The sequence below is a fragment of the Marmota marmota genome, unplaced genomic scaffold, assembly GCF_001458135.2.
Source record: "Marmota marmota marmota unplaced genomic scaffold, marMar, whole genome shotgun sequence".
In the NCBI taxonomy this organism is placed as follows: Eukaryota; Metazoa; Chordata; class Mammalia; order Rodentia; family Sciuridae; genus Marmota; species Marmota marmota.
Window position 1 is genome coordinate 38,504,491 of NW_026000016.1, and position 24,501 is coordinate 38,528,991.

At 45.8% G+C, this 24,501-nt stretch overlaps 1 protein-coding gene across 1 annotated transcript in view; it reads left to right on the top strand.

Moving 5' to 3' along the window:
- Plxna2 (plexin A2) overlaps window positions 1-24,501 on the top strand; it is a 178,777-nt gene that overhangs the window by 110,075 nt on the left and 44,201 nt on the right. Inside the window, exons 5-10 of the mRNA XM_048809011.1 lie at window positions 1,584-1,801; window positions 2,388-2,484; window positions 5,822-5,936; window positions 13,996-14,196; window positions 15,896-15,992; window positions 19,091-19,281. Of these exons, the coding sequence (XP_048664968.1) occupies window positions 1,584-1,801; window positions 2,388-2,484; window positions 5,822-5,936; window positions 13,996-14,196; window positions 15,896-15,992; window positions 19,091-19,281 (919 nt within the window). The remainder of the gene's footprint in view (window positions 1-1,583; window positions 1,802-2,387; window positions 2,485-5,821; window positions 5,937-13,995; window positions 14,197-15,895; window positions 15,993-19,090; window positions 19,282-24,501) is intronic.

Below are 24,501 nucleotides of genomic sequence, written 5' to 3' on the forward strand. Positions count from 1 at the left end.
GGGGGGGGGGGGGGGCACGCATCTTTGTGGGTGGGCTCCTTTAAGGCTTGCACAAGTATCTGAACATCGATCCCACTTGAAATATCTGAGGAAACTTTTCAGAAAACCTAGGGGTAACTCTTATTGTAAAGGGTCATCCTCCCTGAAAATTCATTGCCCATTGATCTCTTTTGTAAATCTAAATTTTGCGTGTAGTAGCAAACGTCTGTGACAATACCAATCCAATACCAAACGGCACATTCTTTAGTGTGGGCTGTGTTGACAATATTTCACTCTCTCAAGAAATCTGCAAGTTGCCTTTGTGTTGAGGGGTGTGAGGGTGGTGATAAGACAGAGACCAAGACTCAATTTGAAGTCAGTGTGTGCTTAAAGAGAGTATTCAAAAGAATAGAATAGCCCTGAACCACCTGTCAAGTTACAACCCAAAATAGTTCATGTCCTCAAGCCTTGACTGCTTTTTCATCCTGCAGATCTTTATGAGCATTCACGAATGTTGATTAGTTAATGAGCCTTCCAAGATTTGGATTCATTCATCCCTACCAGGAGGTGTAGGCTCCAAGGGAGCTAAGAGAACCAGCAGAGGGGTTTGTACCTAAGTCTCTTGCCCCATGGAAATGAAACTGGGGCAGAGATTCACTGGCCCGCAGACACATGGCAAGGCCAGGGGACAGCCATAGTGACTAGAGAAGCGGCTGCCAGGTGTTAGTAGGAAGACCAAGGGAAGCTGGCCTGTCCTGTGGCCCTCAACTTGAAGACAGCCCCACAGGGGTATTTTCACCATAAACCCCGGGACACTCCTCATCACCAGAGGGAGCCAGTTACATTTCTTACCTATTCAAGCATGGTGAGCACATATATTGTCGCTGAGCACAAACTCATCGAAAAGTGCCCTGAACTGAGAGCAGCATTTTCTCATTTTCTGTTAAGAAATTCTTCTGAACATCTATGGTATTTTTTACCACTAAAAGGAGGGTCCTCAAACTTGACAAGGCTGGAAACCACTGGCTAAATGATTGGAACCCCTAGGTCCCAGACACCATGAAGCTGTTGGTGGGCCCCCCTTCTGTGGTCCTCTGAGCTCCTTGTGAACTTCCTGCCCCACTCCAGGACCTACCAGAGAGCAGAGGGCTGGGAAGGAACATAGGAGCAGAAACTCTAGGAATCCCACAGCCTGATAAGCAGCCGTTGAATGAGTAAGAGCCAGGTTGAAGAGCGGCTGTCACCTGCCAGCTAGTGCACTCCTAGCAGACCACGGGACTAGCCATACCTACTCTACCAGGGGCCCAGATTAAGGCCTTGTAGATGAAGACTTCAGCTCAGGACACACTTCCAAGGTCCCATGGAGTCTTGTAATTAATTTCCATGTCAAATCCTGGGATGGATTTTGGTGCCTTTACCTTTAATGGCCCTAAACCCCTGTGTTTTCTGATGCTCAATAAGATTGAAAAATCAATTAATAGTAATATTAATAAAGATCCTACACACCAATGAGCAATTCATTTCTGTAATTGTTCTGTGACAGACCTGGAAGGTCACCTAGACCAGCGCCCTTCTTTAAGAGATGAGGTAAGGGGAGATGGGTGAGCAATAGGTCCCTGCAGGGCTGAGCTTGCAGCCGGTCTTCTGAGCTCTTTGTTCCTCCCACAGCTCAGCCTCGTTGTGAGTGATGCTCCTGATCTCTCCACTGGTATCGCCTGTGCCTTTGGGAACCTGACGGAGGTAGAGGGGCAGGTGTCCGGGAGCCAGGTCATCTGTGTCTCCCCTGGGCCCAAAGATGTCCCTGTCATCCCTGTGGATCAAGGTAAGAAGTGTCTGTTGGGAGAGCCACATGTGGGGGGCTGTTCTACCATGGCAGAGATGAGGGTCACAAGTCTTGGTCTGACTGAGTCTTCAAATACCAGATACTAATATTGGCTTATTCAACTTGTTTGAATTTGAAAGCAAACTGTCAATGCCCCCAAGCAAAATTCAGGAAGATATAAAATGCTTGCTCCCACATGGATTAAGTCTGTGCACAGTCTGCAGACTGCCTGTCCCTTTTGGGAATGGAGGTGGCTTCAGTCAATGGTTTTTAGTGGGTTATCTCTATAGAACTGGGGGCTTGAGGGGTTCTGGCCTAATATTTCTAAAATTATTTCAGTAACCTAACATGCTTAACCAAGGCAAGGGGCTCTGTGAACTCTGCTATTCCCCTCCTGGGTCTGGGTCTGAGGAATGGACTGGTAACTAGCCAAAGGGATTCTCTTGGGAGAAGGTACAGGCAGGTTCCATCTACCATCTGCGCTCTCAGAGAGCCCTGGGATGGCTGAACAATTTGCCCTCTCCCTCAGGCTGTCCATCAGGTCCCCAGGTTTTCACTACACCCCATTCTTTTCTTTTTTCCCCAGACTGGTTTGGGCTGGAGCTACAGCTGAGGTCCAAGGAGACGGGGAAGATATTTGTCAGCACCGAGTTCAAGTTTTACAACTGCAGCGCCCACCAACTGTAAGCACTTCTCAGGAGGAGTCTTGCCTTTGGTCTAGATGTGGGTATGGGGTTTCCCTTCCTTGGTTCTAAGCTCCTGTAGGACAGGAATTGTATAGTAGTCACTTCACAGCATCCCTCGGGGGTCTGGAACATGGCTTGGACAGAGGATGCTGTCTGGTCACACTCCACCATCCCTGATCTCAATCAGAGTTCCTTGGCCCCCATCCCAGCATACTCTCCCCCATATCACCCTCAAGTTACTATGGTAAAAAGAGAGCCTTGACCCAAGAACCTTAAGAAAAGGTCCTTTCTTGAAGCCAACTGCATTGGTTTCCTAAGTAGAGATTGACAGTGAGTGGAGTTTGGACATGTCCCCCAAAAGCAAATGAAGAGGGACTCAGAGCAAGGGTACTCAGCTGTGCACTCAGGCACCCACAAAGGAGGTCAGGGCAAGGGGGAAGTAGCCTCTCTCAGCACACAGAGGAAGGAGCTGGACTAGGTAGGAACAGTGGAGGCTTTAAGCCCACCATGTCCCAAACTCATCCTTTAACTTAAAAAAAAAAAAAAAAAGGCGGGGAAGCCAGACAGACCAAAACACCAATCTCCAGAGCCTCAACAGCCTGACCTCACCAGCCCCCTCCAGCAGCTGAATGCCTACCAACTGGTGCCTTCCAGCTAGGAGATCCCACAACTGTTTAGGCAGCTGGGAATATTGCACAAGAAAAAGCAAGGTCAGGAGTGCAGGATAGAGAGACCTACGCTTGGTTTCTTCTGATTTTCTCTGGAAGAAGAACCAAGGCACAGAAGATTCCCATATAAGCTGGACATTTTGAGACTATTTAGTTTAGAGAAAGGGAACTACATATGGTTCTATAATAGGGCCACATGATTGTCAATTATCATAAGACTAGTAACAAGGGGAAAGATGTCAAGCCCATCAACATGCCAAAGGCACTAGTAATTGGAAGTATTTTATGGAGTTATTCCTCCCATTTTCTAGAATAGGAACCACTGAGTTCTATATAATAGACATAATTCCAGGGTCATTGAGTCTGTAGGATTCAAGTTGTGGGCACAAAGGGCTCAGCAATCAAGGTAGGGAAAGGATCTGTTTGCAGATAAGCCTTAAAAGAATCTTTAGCCATAAAATAGATAAATGAGCTAGTCCTCCCTCATCTCCCCTTTTCTGATCTTGATTTTCATGATTAGAATAATTTTCTAGAGTCCTAGCATCTTTGCAGTAGTCAGGAAAGGAGACATATCTGAACCCCATCAGGATGACTCAATAGATAACCCTGAAAAAGAAAGAACAAGAGGTAAAAATGGCAGGCAGGAACCAGGGTAGGGCAGACAGTGGTGCAAGCTAAAATTAGGACCCAAGTGCCCGCTAACCACTGCATTCCAACCCCCATCTAACTCCGCCTTGGATATGCCAAGCATCATGGAGAGAGAACCTCTCAACTTCCTTCACAAACAACACAGTGGTAACAGAATCCATTGTTTGTGAGAGCACCCTCATCTCCATGGCAATTTAGTGTGATGTCACCACTTTCAATGATGGATTGCTATGGCAACAAAGATGCTGTCACAGGCAGCAAATTTTAGCAGGGAAAAAAAAAAGCAGATCTTCTTGACAGCAAAGATTTTATTGCCAAATATTATCTATCTTGCCCCCACTCTACCTCTGGCATTCACAGGTCAAAGTCACAGAATCATATTTACTTCTTTCCTTTTAATATGGTAAACTGAGGCCCACAGAGAATACAATGATGGTCACACTATTAGCCAGTGGAAGATCCAGGTCTACAGTCCAAATAGATACCATCATCCTTTGGTCCTTAGTCTGTTTTCATTATTTACTTGCTGAATCGCAAGATATTATCAAAAACCAATCAATCAGGGAGTACACAAAATAGAATTGGCCTAAGCTCAGAAACTAAATAACTTTGGACATAAACATAAAAGAATAAAAATAATCAGCATGGGGAAGATGAAGTTAGATAAGCGAATGCCCCTAACACACTGGGGCCCATTAACCCACGACCTCTCGATCCGATGCCCAATCACCCAGTTGTACCTAGACTCCCACCAGGTGGCGCCAGATTGCAGACCTGGTCCTGTCCAAGCCAGATTAGTCTAGTGATGAAAAACTACAGTAGGAGAGCTTGGAAGACCATCCCCCTCTAGAAAACACATTTCTATTATTATGGTCTGATCACACAAACAGAGACAAAGTAATATACACAGCCTCCAGATGAAACCAAGGGGAAATAAATGCTCACTCTGGCAAGAAAGGTGTGTGTCATGCACCTATTCTGATGCTTCCTCCCTGGATTATTAGGAGTATGAGACAAATTCACCATTTAATCCTGTTAACTCCCCTGAGCCCTATAACAGAAGTGCTATGAACCAATTGTTGATTCTCAAATGTTATTTAAGAGGTTGAAATAACAGGTGATTTAAGCACTTGAAAATAACATATTTAGCATCGTACTTTTCAAAACCATTTTCTGTACATTATCTTATTTGATTACCAAACAGCCCTGTGGAGTAGATGGGAATGTTTTGTTACAGATAGATAAAGAAACTCCAATTCAGAAAGTTAAGTGACTTACTTAGGGTGACCCAGTGGCAACAGCAGAAGCAAGACTATAATCAGACCTGTCCAATTTCTACCTCTATGCTCTTTTTACTCAGTCTTACAAACAGTGGTATCTTGGTAAAGATTTAACTACCAGAAATCAGGGGACAAAAAAAAAAGAAAGAAAGAAAAACTAGTTTGGTAGCATTTACTCTTTTTTGGGGGGAGGGGTACCAGAGATTGAACTGCGGGGAACTTACCCACTGAACCACATCCCCAGCTCTTTTATTTTTTATTTTGAGACAGGATCTCACTAAGTTGCTTAGGGCCTAGCTAAGTTGCTGAGGTTGGCTTTGAACTCGAGATCCTCCTGCCTCAGCCTCCTGAGCCTCTGGGATCACAGGCATGAACCACCACATATGGCCATTTACCAATTTCTGTAGTTTAAACTTTCCCCCCATGGCTGATTCAAGCTTCCTATGTGAAGTCTACCAGTTTGAAAATGGACTGAAAATATAAACAATCGGCTCTCACATGCGCTACAGGGAAGGTACAGCTCACTGCTGCATTCTAAGTGCATTATTTCTACTCCAGTCCTGGTTTCTTTCTGGTCTCATGAACATCCTGGCTCAAGAATTCATAGTTCTCGGTACTAGAGGACGCTCCAGTCATCTGCCCTTCTGAGAGTAAGACTAGGATTTAAATATAAGATAACGACTTCTATCATGACCTGTGGCTCCTTGGCTTGTCCTCTTCTTGTCTCCATCCTTGCAGGTGCCTGTCCTGTGTCAACAGCGCCTTCCGCTGCCATTGGTGCAAGTACCGGAACCTCTGCACTCATGACCCCACGACCTGCTCCTTCCAAGAGGGCCGGATCAACATTTCAGAGGTAAAAGGCTCACCCTGACATGGCGATGTGCCAAAGAATCTGAATAACCCCTTCCTTTTCAGATGGTCAGTCCAATGGCTTGATCATCTCTTGTGCTGACCCAATTTGGTCCTTTGATTAGATTTGGTCCTTCTACGTGCTTAAAAGCCATGTTGTTATAAAGCTCGAGAAACTGGCAGCAAATGACCCCAGAGGCAAAGGCCATAACAAGTGGACTCCTCAAACTCTGCGTTCAGGGATTGAGTCTAGAAGCTTAGAGGAAACATATCCAACCCAACAGACTCTGTGATCTGGAAGAGGGTAGTGAATGGCATGTATTCTTTGAGTCTGGCCGTTTGCTTGGCTGTAGACATAACTGAGTTCAATAGAACATTCACTCTCAACCATTCTTTCATGCCAACTTCTCTTCCAACTCTCAAATTCAATGATTCTTTGATGTGTGTCTGGGTGGATGGCCTTATAGAAAGAGAAGAAAATTCAACTAGTGAAAGAACCAGGCATTGCTAAAAGTCCAATCTCATTATGTAGCTGAAGCTCCATCTCTAAAGGGTGATCCATCTCTCTTATCAACACAGTGAAATATCACACTGCTTATCTTCCAGTGAATATTCCATTTCATGATTACTCATTGATGTTGACTCTTTCTTATATGTCCCCAGCATACCTCAGGATGATGAAGGCTACTGGGTCAATTTCCCTTTCTGGTACTTTTAGCCATGGGTGACCAGTTGAGTTTGAAGAACTATAGAGACCTTATGTATTCATATATATGCCCAAGTGCATATACACAAGTTTCTCTCTTGTTCTGCCATTTAGAAATCTGCAACTATTTATAGGTGACAGTGTACATTTTCATATATTACTAAACCTTTCTGCACAGATATTTTTCTCCAGTAGACTACAGTCTCCTTAAAGGCAAGGATCACAGCTTATCTTTATATCCTTAGTATCTTCTTAAGTGAATATGAGTAGAATGAGTGTGTGGAACACATGGATAAACTAGTCACTTCTGTACCCAAATCCCATTGATGAACATTGGGTCTGCTTGTCTAAGACTTCCAGAAATGGTGTCTCTTGTATCTCCTCATCTCAACAGCTGTGCCGGTAGCTTTCATGAGTAAACATAAGAAAGTAGACCTTGAAAGGTTTCTGAAACACACACCCATGGCCTTGAGCTCTTTTTAGTTTCTGAAATAACATGTGTTATATTCAGTCAGGAAAAAAATGGAATTTGTCTATCTTAAAAGGGAGAGACATAGATGGTCCCTAATGGGAACATTGAAGGCAGACCCGTCCACAGTTGCCTCAAAAGGATAGAATCAGGCACGTAGTTACCCTGGGAATGATCCAAAAAGGATTTCCCTTGCCAGTTGGTATGCTGGGATGCAGCTGGCCTGAAATCACTACACTGGTCTTAGTGAACACTGGAAATTAATCACAGCCCTGGAACTCTGCAGAGGTCTGAACCAGCCTTCTTACTCAGAGAAAAGGGCCTGAGAGCTGAAGGTATGGGGTGGTGGAATTGCAGCTAGGGAGCCCATAGAAGAATGACTGAAGAAAACAAGTTGCAGAGGGCCTGATCAGAGGTGCAAGTTGGGCAGTAGAAGATGGGAGATCATTGGTCTTAGAAACTGGCCTTCACTTTGGCCACTCAAAACTTCTAAGTTACTTAATTAAATAGGAGGAGGAGGAACTCAGAACCCAGAAAGAGGGTGAAGGATAGATTCAGACAAGAAGGAGCAGCTGCCCCACTTTCTACTGGGGCCGCCCCCTCAGGCAGAAAGAAACCCAAAGCCAAGCCTGATCTCGACCTGCAGCTGGAGTGAGGGCAAGCAGGGTGTCACATGGAGCAAGACAAATAAACTCAGCCGGGATGTGCGTAGAGGCCCGAGGGCTGAGCCCCAGAAGGCTAATTGGAAGCAGGCTGGGCTTCCTTCACACTGTGTAGAAGCCACTGAAACACAGCTCCCTGTCAGCCACAGATGAGAGGCCTGGACATTCCAGAGAGCGGGTTGGAAAAAAGCTGTTGCCTCCCTGCAACTCAGTATTAAGTTAATACTAAAAGAACCCTGAGGCCCAATCCAGAGACTTCCTATCTCCTTTCAGCCTCAAGAAGAACCATACCCTTGCCTCCCATCTTCCCATCTGCCTGAGCAGGGCTGGGTGGTCGCCTGCTCTCTTATCCTCATGTTTGTGGCCCCAGGCAGGCCCAGGGAGTAACTCTCTGGAGGGCTGTGATGGAAACCCAGACTCTATCCAGCTCCAAAATAGGGTGCAGCTTGCCTGCAAGGTTGCTGGGTCACTTCCTTGGCTTCTGAAAATACTACTTTAGCTCTCAGCCACAACCTATCACACCTCCCTGCCCAGAAAATAGCTCTGAAGCCCTGCTCTATTCGAACCAAAGTTCCATTTTAGGGGACCCCTATTCCTGAAAATTTGAGGAACAGCAAAAACACACATGGCCAGCTTGGGTAAGGTTTTCCTGGCTCTATGAGGAGTGCCATCTGTGTCTTTATGTTGTTTTCGAGACTGGAAATCTCATAGGTGTCTCTTTGGGGTTCCTAGAATATCTCTTTTATACTTCTAGTAAGCCCCTGACCTAAACTTTGAATCAAAATTTTATGTCTGTCGACTTCCTAGAGATAATATATAACTGATTGGCTTCATTGAGTAATATAGCAACATTAAGGCATCTCACATTTATAGTTTCTGCACATGTGGCCGAAGTTCTCAATGTGTGCCAACCAGGGTGTGCTCCGTCAACATCACCCACAAACGTGTTAGAAATTCAAATTCTTGGACCCCATCCCAGTTGAGGCTAAAGATTGAGAACCCCTGACATACGGTGTTTCGGTTGATTCTGAAACAACCCTGCAGATTCACATAATTCATATTTGACATCTGTAGTAACCAAGATGCCAAAAATTTAGTGATTTTGCCCAAGGCTACAGAGAACTCAGGCATCCAAAAAAGCAGCACAGTTTGTTTTTCTACAGAAAAATCAGGCTTGAGTGTGTTAGTCTCCATGGCCACAGCTACCCTTGCAGGTGTGACTTCAATCTGGTCCTTGCTGTTGGTCATGAGGGTTCAGAGAGTATGGCTGGACCTGCACAAATCCATCTCTACAGATGGAGAAATTTCCCATGAAGATGGGTTGGCCATGCCACTTTCAGATAAAAGGACAGCCGCATATGAGGTGGGTTTGCCCACATCTTTCCAGAGGACTGCTGGGCCAACTCCATGCTTAAGCCTGATGATGAAGAACAGCTGTGCTGCAGAGACTACAGTTCAAAAAGGAAAGTTTTAGAAGTTAACATCTATTGAGTGCTTATTATATATGCAGCACTATATATAGATAGATACACACACACATATATATACATATATATAAATTTTATTTAATCTTGACGACTGTATGGAGGAGATTCTATTACAGATAAACTGAAACTTAGATAAGTACAATAATTTTCCTATTATCATCAAATAAATGCAGACATCAGGATTCAGAGTCAATGTTCCAAGCTGGCCTTGAAGAAGTTGATGTCCTCAGATTCTGTGTATACAGAGAGAGAGAGAGAGAGAGAGAGATATTTGCAGTAATAATATTTAACAATGAGTGTTCATCCAGCTCATTACCACTTACCCCATACTTTCATATCCCTCTTTCATGTAATCTAGGATTGTCAGGTATTATTGGCACCATTTTAGATTTGAGGAAACTGAATTTCAATTGAACCATCCCTTGAGCCCTTTTAAGATAACAAACCAGACTTTACTAGCACTCAGAGCCCAGCACATTTCTGATGGGGCTCCCAAATCTCTACCTCCCTGGGTCGGATCAGACTATGACAGGGTGTTAGCAAGCAGGAGTGCACAGGAGTATGTATGGCTTTCAGCTTTGAAAGCTCATCTTCCTCCATGGCTAAACCAGGCCTAGTGAGATGTAGATACATAAATATCTTCTTTACGCCCCATCCCAGGGGAAAGATAGAACCAAATAAATCCGATTAGCTTCCCAGGATGCCGGCTGCTCTCTCTCTTTGAAGTCCAGTGGGTGAAGATAATGCCATTTCCACATGGGAGAAGTTGTCTCGAAAGGCTAACGGGTCCCCAGCACGGGAACCTGGCAGAGCACAACCAGACAGAACAGGCAACAGGGCCCCAAGACTCCCAGGGCTCTACGCCAGGCCCTGGCCCTCCTGCCCTCCCTACAGTTGTATTTCCTCTTCCCTGTCCCCAACCCCCTGCTGCCCAGCTCTAGGATAGTCCCAAACAGGACATCTGTTCATTTTGACTTAAACTAAGCCGGCTGTCTTGAGGAGGTGACTCTGGCTCTAGCTGGCCTGCAGACAGAGGAGGAATAGGATGACCTGAAGACGTCACTCAGAAGACTGTGAGGATTGGCAGGAGCAATCAGTATTTTAAGAACATTCATAACAGTCTTAACATTCTGCAGAAAAAGCATTTGTGATTATTTGCTTTTTTGTCCTTAAGATAAAAACTGTGTGTGTGTGTGTGTGTGTGTGTGTGAGAGAGAGAGAGAGGTGTGTGTGTGTGTGTGCGCGCGCGCACACGCACACACACAGAAGCAAATGGTTTGGAAGTGGCTTTATTATATCCATCATTTTCCTCAAACCCCAGATGTACTGAAGTTCCAGCAACTTGGCAACTTTCCAAGGTGCAGGCCCTCCTGCACCTGCCTGCAGCCTCAGTACTGCCATTGCCACCCAAGTCACACTGTCTGTTCACTGAGTCTCCCCAGAACCATCCACAACCGAGAGGGCCTGAATCTCATCTGTTGTCCAAGATGCAGAGAGTGTACTTGGGACTCCAACCACTTCTTTCCTTTGCCCTAGAGAAGGGATAGAATCATTCTATTCCATTTAACCTAAGAGCAAGAGTCAAATAAACAAAGCCTACGACTTTTTTTTTTTCCTATGGGGGGCAATCCTGTAGCAGATTTGGACATTTGGGAAGACCCTAATCATTATTCCTAAGTCTAGTTGCAAAAGACCTAAAGCCACAGGTTGTGGGAGGGTGTCTAAAATTCTAGAATTTCTTTTTAAAAGACTCAGAATAGTATTCATAAATTCTACTCATGCTTCTCCAACTGGACTTAGCCCAGGCAAAAAGGGGTGTGTGTGTGTGTGTGTGTGTGTGTGTGTGTGTGTGTGAAGGTGTGTGTGTGTGAGACACAGACACACACAATCATCCATGGGGGATTGGTTCCAGGACCTTTGTCAATACAAAAATGCCAAAGGCTTAAGTCATTTACATGGTACTTGAATGTAACCTATGAACATCCTCTCAAATACTTTAAATCATCTCTACGTTCTTTATAATAACCAATACAATGCAAGTCTGTGTGAATAGTGGTTATACTGCATTGTTTAGGGAATGATGACAAGAAAAAGGTCTGTACATATTTAGTACAGATGTGATTTCTTTTCAAATATTTTTGATCCTCAATTGGCAGAATCCATGGACTCTAGGGCCCATTGTGGGTTTTTGATTTGTTTTGTTTTCTAAAGGAACATGGCATTCATGCAGAGCTTGGTAATGAAATAAGATAAAAAGCCAGAGCAAGTATTTAGAGCATNCTGGAGGAGAGCAGCAATGCCAGGGAACAGGGAGGTTGGAGAGGGGTGGCAGAGATATTGGAGAGGATGCCCGGGGAAGGTGGACCAGAGCTGGGCTGGGAGAATGATGAGGGTGAGTTAAAAGGACTCTACAATATTGTTTACTTACTGGAGACATTACAGCTCCAAAAGTACATCTTTAGGACCCTGCTACTGAAATTTGAATTTGTTCTCTGAGCTCATTAGAGATGAGAAATAACTGCTCATCTTTTACAGTATACCAACAGGTTCAGAATCTGAAAATCTATTCTCTCTCTCTCTTCTGTCTCTCTCTCTCTCTCTCTGTACACACACACCACACACACACACACACACACACACCATTATACCTCAGCTTTATTTCTATCCTAAATTAAGAGTCTAACTTATTAAATTCGATGTTGATTTTTAGCCACTAACAGGACATGGCATCTCCTTTTCCGTGAGATGCCTGGGCTTCCCTAAAGCGATATTCTTTTTTTTTTTTTCCCTTGGCTATAAATATATGAAAGACTCTGTCAAGAGTGCCCGCAGGGAATGAAAGTAAAAGTGCAGTAAAGAGCAAGTTTATGAGTTGGCAGCCTGAGTGACTGGCTCCTGAACGGGCCCATCTGTTCTGGCACTGCCGTGTGATCCTGTCCCTCGTGGAGACTCTGCCTGCCTGGAGTCCTCACGTGTGGTTGGCTGACAGGCAAGGGATGGCACCAGTGATCCTGGAGGTCCATCCAAGCCCTCCTAGGCAGATTCCCATGGGAAATTTCCCCTGGATCCAGTTCTTCATGGTTCCTCAAGATGCCTTAGTATATTCAGACATGCTGGTTAGATCATCGAAGACTCCAGAAACCAGGGCAGTTTCCAAACCCAGTTGTTGGGAATCAAACTTCTCTTCAAGTGTCTTAATGTCTAGAAAGAAGAGATTTACCCTCATCTCCAACAAATCTGAAAAGTTGGAACTATAAAGAAACTTCAAGATCTTTTTATCCGTTGCTTCTTTATATTCACACACCCACAAACAATGACCAGTGTCCATTACACTTCAGGCACTGAAATGAAGAATGGGTATGTGGGCTTGAATATACCACCACCTAATCCTCAAGAAATTCACAGCCCAGTAAGTGAGTGTTAGTGTTTGGGAGAGAGAAAAGCATGTTCAAAAAAGTCCAGGAGAAAAAAATCCAGTAAGGGAGATGGCACATCAGAACTAGCTGTTCATTTGGTATGGTCAGAATGTGGCATGCAAGATTGTGGGGTTAAGAGGCCAACAGGCATGTCAGGCCTGCAACTGGGATCTACAGAAAAGAAGTGATTGCCTAAATCTGCCCCATAAGTATCAGGCTGACCAGCGAGGCTGTGCCATTGCTTAACGTTACCTGAGTTATATAAGGCTTCTTATTGGGGATCACCTCTGTCATCCCAAAAGGGACAATCTCTTATCTCTCTTACTATTGCAGACTGTCCACACCTTGCAGGAAATCTAGCAATCTTGATTCTGGGTCATTTAGTACCAGTAGTACCCCCTCTGCAGGGCTCATAGTATTGGGACCCCCCATAACATTCTCAAAAGCTCTCCCCAGGTACAAATGTCCAAGGGAAGTGGAGCCTCCTGCAAGAATTCCTCCAGTTGAACCCTGGAGATAGGAAATGATTCCTCATGGAGAAGGTTTCTACATCCTCACTGCCAGGGGCTACTGGGCTCAGATCTTTCCTGGAGTGGGGGGAAGGAGGAGATCAGAGCTGTTAGGCGATGACATTTGACCTCTGAGAGAGCAAAGCAGCATCCAGACTTAGAACTGAAGAAAATCAGTCTCTTTCTCACCTTCTCTCTCATGGTCCTTCCCACAGCCCCTCCCTACCATGACTTTCTTGTCTGGGTTTTGTTTTCTAAAGGAACATGGCATTCATGCAGAGCTTGGTAATGAAATAAGATAAAAAGCCAGAGCAAGTATTTAGAGCATTGCTGGGAGAGCCTGATGCACCTCCTGGAAAGCCCAGCTCAGCTGAAGCTGCTGATAACAGGACGCCCCGGGCATTGACCATGTGAGGGGCAGAGGAGCCAGAGCTGGGGAACCAGATGAAACCAGAGGTGGGGTGCCGGAGTTGGGGACAGGGACACGTAGAGGCTCTTTCATCCAGCTTCTCTGGAGATAAAATCCACAGCTTGCTGTACTGGTGCTTGCAAATTAATTCCTGAATTGTAACACACACATCAGACCCAGGACAGTTTGTGGGATGGTGATGACAATATCAAAGCCCAGGAGCTAGGAGAGATCTCATTTTCCCTGCTGACTCACACACCTCTTAAGTGAGGTAATGTCCTTCTCATGGGGAGCCCACCTGTATTCACCAGGTTCTCAGCCTCCTGGTTCTGACCTTGTCTTTCCTTAGGTGAGTAAGAAAGTATGAGCTGAGGACAAATGGAACCCCTTTTCTTGCTCTTTCAGGACTGTCCCCAGCTGGTGCCCACAGAGGAGATTCTGATTCCAGTCGGAGAGGTGAAACCGATCACCCTTAAGGCTCGAAACTTGCCCCAGCCTCAGTCGGGCCAGCGAGGCTACGAATGTGTTCTCAACATCCAGGGGGCCATCCACCGGGTCCCTGCCCTGCGATTCAACAGCTCCAGTGTCCAGTGTCAGAATAGTTCGGTAAGAGGACTCGAGCTGGGGCCCTGCCTGGAGCAGGACTTTCTCTCCCACCTGCGCCAAGCCCTAAGACTGGTGCTCCCAACTTCTAGAACCATCCAGGGTCCCAAGCTGACCCTATGTCCCCAGGGACAGAAGAATGTGCAGGTACCCTGGACCCTCAGCCAGGGCAGATCAAATGAATGGTGTCAGAGGAAACAAACTACCCTAATGGCAGAAGCGGGGATCTCAGTACCCTTTCTGAAGTTTAAAGAGTCTGCCTCTAAGCCTGGGTGGAAACTCCAACCAGCGTGAAGCAGCTCCACCCCACCCTGTCCCCCACACATTGCCCACATGCAAAACCAGAGGGCATCACCCCAAAGGTAATAGAAAAGAGGGAAGAGGAAGTGAGTTGGGAGGGGAAAGGAAGGGGGAAGCAGTGTGTTTCAAGAGCCGCAAGGGTTAAACCAGTCCCGAATGGCGGACAGAAAGCACCAAGGTGTTTAATTATAATTCTAGCCCAGAGAAGATCTTTTTATCTGCCAACTCCCTGTGTCTGACTGTGGGGGGTCAGCTCGGAGATGGGGACGTGACAAAGGTGTTGAGGGAAGCTAATTCGCCTGGGAGAGATAAAGAGAATCTGGGCCTCTTATCAGGGAGCTGTCAGATTCCGGGGTCACAGGCGCTTGATAGAATTTGTAATCGGTGGAAGGCGGCCAAGCGCAAGGGGAAGGTGGGATGAGAAAGAAATGGAACTCAACAAAGGAGGAAGGCAGCGGGAAGGGCCAGGGGCAAGAGGGCCGACAGGGACGTGCCCTCCAGAGCTAAGTGGCTAGGACTGGGCAGCCCAAGAGGAGATGCCAAAAGGTTTCCTTCAGAGGTGGCGATAGGAGCTGGGCCACCCAGAGGGGCTGTTTCTCAAGTGTGCGGAGGGTCTCAAAGTCCTCTGTGTGATTAGCAGGAGAGAAAGTGGACTGTTAGCCATAGCTGGATACCTTTCATGGGGGAGCAGAGGAGATCTCTGTCCAGAAAGCTCTGGACACTTCTCCTTAGTGGACCATGGACCAAAGTAAGGCTCATGTATAGAAAGAGAGGACAAGCACAGGGCCTGGTCAGCCAGCTGGTCACAAGTGTCACAACAAGCCCTATTCCAAGCTCCGCCTCTCTGGGGGTAGTGAGAGGGGATGGCTTTATCTCCTAAAACTCACAGACTTTCTAGAAAGACTAGACTTGTGCGTGAAAAGATGCACAGCAGTTCCTGGAGGAGAGCAGCAATGCCAGGGAACAGGGAGGTTGGAGAGGGGTGGCAGAGATATTGGAGAGGATGCCCGGGGAAGGTGGACCAGAGCTGGGCTGGGAGAATGATGAGGGTGAGTTAAAAGGATGGAGATTGTGGGGAAAAGATGGCATTTCTTATGAAATAGAAACTCAACCAAGACACAGAGAGGGGGCTAGGCAGGTGTGTTTGGAGACAGGTGGATTTAAGATTTCTGCAGGAAAGCAGTAGAGAAGAAATTTGGAGAAGTCAGTTTGGATCAGCTTATGCAAGGTACTAAATGCCCAGTTGGAAGTTTGGGGTGGGATCCTGGAGGCATTCATGATTGGGGAGTCAGGTAAAGAGCATTCTAGGGCTCCTTAGAGCAGGATGAAGTGTAGTTCTGAGCCTCTGGCTCCTCATGACAGACAGCCTCTTGAGCCATGTGCCTCTGCCCACTCCCCACAGTACCAGTATGATGGGATGGACATCAGCAACCTGGCCGTGGACTTTGCCGTCGTGTGGAATGGCAATTTCATCATTGACAACCCTCAGGACTTGAAAGGTAAGCAGCTACTTCCGGGTAGAGGTTTGATCTTTTCACGACCCCGGGAAAGACTGGGGCTGGAGGAATCAGAGCCAGCAGGCTGCTGTGCCTTGAATAATACACTCCCTCTGTCAGCGGAACTCTTCAGAGGATCCTAAAGCAACATTTGGAGCCATCAAAGGAGTCCTGTTGGGAGCCCTGTTTTATTACAACCAGAGCATTCGTCGGGCGGCTGCCAACTCATCCACGCTATTCTTTGGCTCCCGGTGGCTTTGAAGTGTCTGTGGAACCTGACCTAGGAGAACAGCAGGCAGGAACGTCCTGCCAGTTTCCCTGGAAATGGAGATATTGTTTCCACTCAGCTCTCGTTTCTCTGTCCTTGGCCCTGGTCTCGGTCACCGCACAAAGAAGGTTTTTAAGGCTGCACTCCTGGTCCTGAGGCAGGTGGGAGGGACCAGCATGCGTAGTCAGGCCCACATCTGGAGCAAAGAAGCTCAGGAAGGGGACTGGACTGGAGCAGGAGGGGGTACTGCACGAGGGCCACCTTCATTTACCATCCTACAAACATATGTTGAGCTTTTTCCATGGGCCAAGTGTGGCCCTTCCTTTAATGCGACAGATACAAATTCTAGCTGCGTTGTTAAGGATGGTAAAAGTCTCTCCAGTTTGCTGAGCATTCAGTGGAAAAATCATCATTAAGTGATTTGTTTGTCATTATTTCTCTTAATCATCACAACTCCAAAAGGCATGTACTATTTTTGTTCCCATTTTGTAGATGAGGAAAGTGAGACCCAAACAGGTTAAGAAAAGGGCCAAGTTGGATAGCAAGAGCCAGGATCTGTACCAAGCCAGTTTAATTTCAGAACTCACGCACAAGCTACCCACATCACAGTGATGACCTGCTGCTCAGCTCACTGTGGGATTTGAACCCTTTTCCCCCAGAATGTACCCCAGCTCTGCTCCCATCACGAGCCACATATCTTAACTTCAGTTCAAGTAGTTGAAGCTGTCACAGGCTCTGTTTTCATCTGAGAGTCACCCCCTGGGTACTGGGAAGGGGCCTAAGGACACAATAGAGAGTGGTCTATAAGTATTTCAGCATCTGGGGATTTGCCTCTTTGCTGCCTTTAAAATAAATGCTTCTTGGACTGCGAGAGAGCAACTTAATTCTGGGAGTTTTTTTATACTATTTTTCCTCATTCCCAGCCCAAAATTTTCTCACCACTAAGAGATAGGAGTCTCTTTCTTTGCCGAGGAGCTAGGCCTAGATCCCAGAGATTGCCTTTGCACCTGGAACCCTGGGTGTCAGGGTGACTGTACACCCAGGTGTTGGGGGGATATGGCCACAGTGTCTAAGGACTAAGGTTCTAGAATCCAACAAACCAAGGTTCAACTGCTGGCACTTGAACTTGCAGCAGTGTGAACTTGGGCTAATTACAGCTCCTTTCTACACCCCAGTGTCCTTGCCTGCGCCATGGAGAAAGGGATGCCCTTGGCATAGGGTCATCATAAGGATCCAATAAGTTCATGGCTGGAGAGCATGTGGTCCATATTTATAAATGCCCAGTGTGTACTTGTTTATTTTAAGACTCCCATTTCCTGCCCTCTACCTTAAGAGGCCATAGACATAAGGATGTTTACATAGTCCTTGAGCCTGGACCAGGGAATGCTGGGCAGACCAGAGGAATGGGAGGAGAACCTATGAAAGAATAAAAAGTACCTCTCCCCCAGGGCATGTACCTGACCTCCAGCAGAGGTACAGTGCCCAATCCTAAAAGCTAAGGTCTGCTTGACCAGAAGGGTTGAAAAATGACTGAGTACAGTCATCCTTCAATCTCCACATTGGATTGGTTTCAGGACCCCCTGCTGAGACCAAAGTCTGAGGCCTCTTAAGTCTCTTCTATAAAATGGCACAGTGTTTGCGCATGACCTGCGCATGTCCCTATATGCTTTTAGCAATGTCTAGCTTACTTCTAATACCTCATACAATGTAAATGTGCTATTCATAGTTGTTATACACTATGTTTAAGGAATAACAATCAGATAAAAAGTCTGTACATGTTCAGTACAGATGCATTTTTTAAAATATTTTCAATCCACGGTTGGTTGAATCCACAGATACAGAACTGGTGAATACAGAGGGTCAGCTTTGCTCTGGTTTTGTAGAATTCTTTTGGGACTCTGAGTTCAGAACCCTAGCAGGAAAAAAACTAAGCCCCAGACTCACAAGCACATTTTCACTAACTGGCTGGTCAGTAGGAGACAAAAAGCAAAGAAAATGCACTTGTAGATTGCACATGTGACCTGTTAAGGAGCCAGTTTGTCCTCTCTGGGACATGCTGTCCATCCACAGGGGCTGACAACAGGACTCTGTCACCCACTTTCCTTACCAGCAATACCTCCCCAGCTACCCAGCCTTTCTTTAAGCTCAGGCTGACTCCTGTCCCAGATCCACACAATCTCCAGCATACAAGGTGAGATTCCTCTCTTCTCGGGATGTCCAACTAGCAGCAGAGCCAACTGGAGCCTCAGGACTCCCGTTTGGGGCACTAAGCTTAGTAAGCTGTAATAGTCATTACGTCGCTCTTTGAGCTTCATTTTAACCTGCAATGAGGAAATAAGCCCTTACCTCTCGAAATAGGGGCCATCTGTGAGTAGGAAAGACAGCAGCAAAAGAATACAGTTTGAGCTCAAAGAAAAGATAATAAGCATGTATAGAACATCAGATATGTCACAGGCACTGCGCTAAGCGCTTACTATACAACATCTCATTCAAACCTCCCAAAAAACAATGATTATCTCTGTGTTAGAGATAGATAAATGAGGTTCAGGGAGGTTAAATACTTTGTCACATTGCTCGGAAGTCAGGAAGCCACAATTAAAGCCCTGATCTGATTCAATCTTGAGCCAGAAACTCTGAAATAATATTATTTTCTGTAGTGCCTTTAAATGACTACTAAGAGGTTCAATTTATTATTAATTTCCCATCCATTATTCTTGCAATGATGATGGGGTGTTATCCACGGTTAGGGATGGTGTCTGTCGTGCTTGCTAGAAGAGGGTACGCCGTGAGCTGCCTCTGCCATCCCATCTTGACAGTCCCCCTCTCTTTACAGTGCATCTCTACAAGTGTGCAGCCCAGCGGGAGAGCTGTGGGCTCTGCCTCAAGGCTGACCGCAAGTTCGAGTGTGGCTGGTGCAGCGGCGAGCGCAGATGCACCCTCCACCAGCACTGTACCAGCCCCTCCAGTCCCTGGCTGGACTGGTCCAGCCACAATGTCAAGTGCTCCAACCCCCAAATCACCGAGGTGAGTCCCTAAGTTTTCAGAGCAGGAGGGGACAGCTAGGATTGTGGGGAAAAGGTACAAATTGAGCCTTTTTAGATAAATTCTCAGATTTGAGTTTATTTAATTTGGGGACATAGACAGCCTCTCAAGTGTCTGGATGGTCCATGTCCAGACATAAATGACAAGAGTATGGAGCGTGTCCTTGTGCCTATGCATGCGTGTATATGCAAATCTGTGTGCACCTGCATACCACAAGGGACACAGAGCCAGCCCAGTGGCCCCGGCCAGGCTGGCTGACCCAAATACAGCCAAGAAATTGGTTCCATGGTGGGTGAATATTTCACAAAGCAGGTTTAGCTCTTCTGAGCAGAAACATTGATTTCAGTAGTTACCATTAGCTCAGAGTTGCAAAGTTGGACATGGGAGAAATAAAGAAAAGCACTACATTAGCCACCGCACCATTTCCCAGGGTTTAGTGTCTGTCCCCATTTGTTTGTGATTTTAATGGGAAGAAATAGGTAATTAATTATACGGGGGGAGGAGGGAATGATGTTTCCAAAATAGCAAATTGCAAAGGAAGATGAATAGATGATGGGAGTGAAAACGCAGCTGCTCGGGTTTTGAATGGCCTGGGAGAGGAAGAGTTGTGCTTAACTTTAGTTGCATTGTGTGCCCATCACTCTTCACAGCTCCCTATTCAACGACTGTCACTTGTGCTTTGAAACTAATTGCACATTCCCTTATGGTGACTAGGAACAAAGACCTGGGCAGGTACCACTGTGGTCTGCAGGTTTAAAAAAGCAAGGGAGGGGCTGCTCCTTGACTCCATCTTCCCGGAGCTGATGCCCTGTCCTTTTCCTGCCTCGTTCTGCCTGGTAGTCCAAAGAAAGCTGCTCTGGTTCTTACCTACGACGGAATATTGAAAACCTTCTGGAGCACCCCTGTGAGCATTTCAGAGATTCAGATCAGTTTAAAAAACAAACAAAAGCAAACCGCAAGGATGGGTTTAAATGGATGATGTTAATATAGAGATGCTTTGAACAGGGAGCAATGTTGCTTAGCATTTAATTATTTAACCCTTACAACAATATCGGAAGGTAAGTATTCTCACCTCCGTGGTGCCGATGAAGAAACTGAGGCTCAGAGAAGTTGAGTGACATGCTCAAGTTCACACAGTGAATAAAATGGCAAGGACAATATTTGAATTCAGATTTAATTATAAAATCATTTACAAATTCTCTACAAATTAATCCCCCCCCCCAAAAAAAACAAAAAAACCAAGACACAGAGAAGTATTTCTACTTCCCTAATATCCAAGTCTTTTCTAGCTGGTAGAGACCTCACAGATGCAACTCATCCACATGGCGGTGCTGTACTGAGGGAGATACTGCATCTTGGGCTTTGTCCATCTGAGTAGGAAGGGGTTACGTGATGTACACACTGCCCCTCACAGAGTGGGCTGCTTTGATCCCATTTTACTCTCAGATGTGGCCAGTGACCGTGACTGCTGACTGGCCCCTGTGTCTTTATGCTACTGGAAGAGTGTTTGCGGGGGCTGCTGGTGGTGCCTGGTCTCTGCCCTCAGAGAGTCAGTTTCCTGAGCTGCTCAGGGCTCCGTGCCTTCTCCCTGATTCCAGTGATTTCCGGCAACTGCTGGCCTGAGAACTTGCACGGGTCTGTAATTCTTCTTTCTGCTGCAGTTGTCATCTCAGCCCCGTCAGCACCTGTGGTGTAGAGGAGCTTAAATTAGTGGGGACTCAAGTCCATCGGCACCACACCTCTGCCAGCCCTGGTGACTGCCCCGGGTCAGTTGTCTGTCTGCTCTTCTCCCAGACGGGCTGGGGCCCCTTCCCAGCCCTGAGGCAGGCTGTTCCCTAGGGGAGCCTCTGGCTCAGCCACCCCTGCTCACTGACCGAGGACTGACAGGCTGCTCCGTTCACAGAGGACACCCAAGTTACAGGAGGCTAATTAACCCCCTGAGGTAATTAGGCTGTAATTGATTTTTCCCAGTGAACATATCAGCAGGAGTCGGAGGCCCCAAGACTCCTGTTGGTGATTTTCATGTTGAGGCTGTTGAGAAATGAAAAAGCATCTCTGGGAAGAGACAAATCCATGCTGTGTTCCAAGCCACTCAGGGCCCATGACTCTGGACAGGATTTGTGGGAGGAAGAATCCAGGCCCGGAACAATTTATGTACTATTATCTGTCATATTTTCCTTCGTTCTGTATCTCCTACCCCCCACCTGACTCTCCTCTCCTTGTAAAAGTCATTTTGTTTAACTTTAACTTTCTATTTTTGAAATAATTTTAAATTTATAAAAAGATATAAAAATAGTACAAAGAACTTCCATATCCCCTTCATCCAGATTTTTCAAGTTAACATCTTACATAACCATAGTACAATTATCAAAATCATAAAATTAACATTAGTTCAATAAGACCACTTCATATACATGCTTTATTAACACTTTGTCAATTGTTCCAATAATCTCTCTTTTCTGGGCCAGAATTTAAGCTGGGATCTAATCCAGGAGCCTGTGTGACATCCCATTGTCATGTCTCCTTAGTCATTTGATCTGAAGTCTTTCTTTGTCCTTCATGTCCTTGAAGAATCCAGGCCGGTTATTTTGTAGAATGTCCTTTGATTTGGATATGATTGATGCTTCATCATGATTAAATTCAGGTTATTACTTTTATTCTTGGCAAGAAGTACTGAAAAAAAATTGGGTACATATTAAAAGGACCTCAAAGCCAACTTGAAGGGGGGATCCCAGTGGTCAAATTTGGAGCAATTTGAGCAGGGAAATAATGATAATCATGGTCTTTACCAACAGAATAAAATAAGGATTCATGGTCTTTACTGACATTTGACAAACAAATGGTAAGAGGGGTGCCCTTCTTTAAGCTCAACTAATAAATATGGAAAAAATATGGAAATAAAAAATCATCATTTGCAGCAGGGTGTGGTGGTGTGCACATATGTTTCCAGCTGCTAGGGAGGCTGAGGCAGGAGATCACAAAATCAAAGCCAGCCTCAGCAACTCAGGGAAGGCCCTAAGCAACTTAGAAAGACCCTATCTCAAAATAAAAAATAAAAAGGACTGGGATGTGGCTCAGTAGTTAAGCAACCCTGGGTTCAATCCCTGGTACCAAAAAAAAAAAAGTCATCATTTGCAAAGTTCACAGTAATAATTGCTTCAGGCAAGAATGGGCAATGGATGCTAAAATTAGTGGATGAAAGTCCGAAGAGAAACAGGATATCTGTATGTCTTAATCTATCCTCTCTATCCTCCCATAAGATGCTTATTAATTACAACCAGAACAATAGTAGCCTCATGATGAGGAAATCAGGTAGACCCCCATGGTGAGCAAGAGATCAAAGTTCCCATCACCCATGATGCAGAAAATCAATTTCATATGCCCCCCAATAGAATACCCCCAATAAAGGCAAGGCCTCATTTCTATGGCATTTTTGGCAAAAATGAGTAAGTTAAAAGTAACCTTGAAGAGGATTCAATGCATTTTCTTTTCTTCAGCTTTCTTGGCTAATCCCCTCACACTGGCATAGATCTTTTTCTTAAACCTGCCAATGATCAGATTCTATGAGGTTCATACTATTTCACACATAGCTCCTTGTCACTAGCCCCTATCTGCAGAATGGGTACCCTCCTCAGTACAAGCACTTTCTGTGCAGTAAACATAAGCCACTTGCTAGAAAGATCCTCCCAGAAGGGTAAAAAAAGAGAAGGATCCCATAGCAGCCTGTGATGGCTACAGGGGGTGGCAGGATTTCCAATCCTGGCAATAAATGGGGGCTGAAATGGCTGCCATCCTGCCTGACAGCAGAGAAATAAGTGAGATGACCTCAAAGAAGCTCTACTTTAGGAAAAGGAGTGGGCTCATGCACAGTTAGATGAACAGCTGTGTTCTTCCTTAACCCCTCCTTACCCTGTTGTCTCCATGGCAACCAAGCCCACCCCTAGAGACCCATCCTTTATGGCAGCTTCATGTAGGACAAGTTGTACAACCTATTGAATTTCCCAGTTTGCATAAAGCTCAGGTTAGGACCCCCTCAGGACTCACCGTCTGCTCCTTCTCAGCTGGCTCATGGTGTGATAATGATGCTGTCCCCTGTGGGAGGCATCCCAGGCTGCTCCCATTTCCAGCTGTCATCTGGGCATCTGTGCATGTGTCACCTGTTCAACTCCAGGAACAGGAAATGTGCAGAGGACTAGAAAGTCCATGAGATGCCTGGCCCACCATTTCTGTTCTCCCCAGCCAGGGCCTCAGGACCTGCTGGGACCTCAAAGGAGAATATTATGAGCCATCCACTGGAAAGGAGACCCAGAGAGATCATTGCCCAAGAAGCCAGGAATGGGCAGGATTCAGCAGAAAGGAAAAGGAGACTGAATATGATCTGGGTAATACAAATTTAGGGAAGGTAAAGGGGCTTCAGAGATAATTTCATATAGGTCTCCACTCTGGTCTCTACGGAGGACCGGTTTCCTTGGATGGCCATAAAAAATACTATACATGAGTTGTCTTAAACCACAGAAATATAGCTTCTCAGAGATCTGGAAATTAGAAGTCTAAGATCAAGGAATGGACAGGGCTGGTTCCCTCTGAGAGCTCTGAGGGAGAATCTGTCCCAGGCCTCTCCTGGCTTCTAGGGCTTTGATGGCAATCTTTGGCTTTCTTTGGCTTATGGAAGCATCAAATGTCTCAATGTTCACGGACATGCACCTGTCTCTTAAAACACCAATTAGATTGGATTAAGGCCCACACTAATGAACCTGTTTTAAAACGATTACCTCTATAAAGACTCTGTCTCCAAATAAGGTCACATTTTGAGGTCCTGGGAGTTAGGGCTTCAACATATGAATTGGAGAGAAGGACAGAATTCAATCCATAAGAGTAAGAATTATGAGAAAAGAGAGGCAATGCCACAGTTCCAAAGAAATTAATTCAGTCATAAATGAATATTTAATTAGTGGCTACTATATGCCATGCTTATGCACCACCTGGGTCCCTCCTCCAGAATCTCTCAAAGGTGGAGAAGCTTGAGAGGTCAGACCTTCACTGTAGGCATCATTGCATTGGTCAGCAAATGCCAAAAACAATCAGATAGGAACTGGGGTTGGAGATTGTAATGTGGTCAAGTAAGTCCTGGGTTGAGCACAGGGAGATGCAGCCTGTCCTGTGTAGCCCCAGCCCATCCTTGAATATTGGTCACCTAGAAGA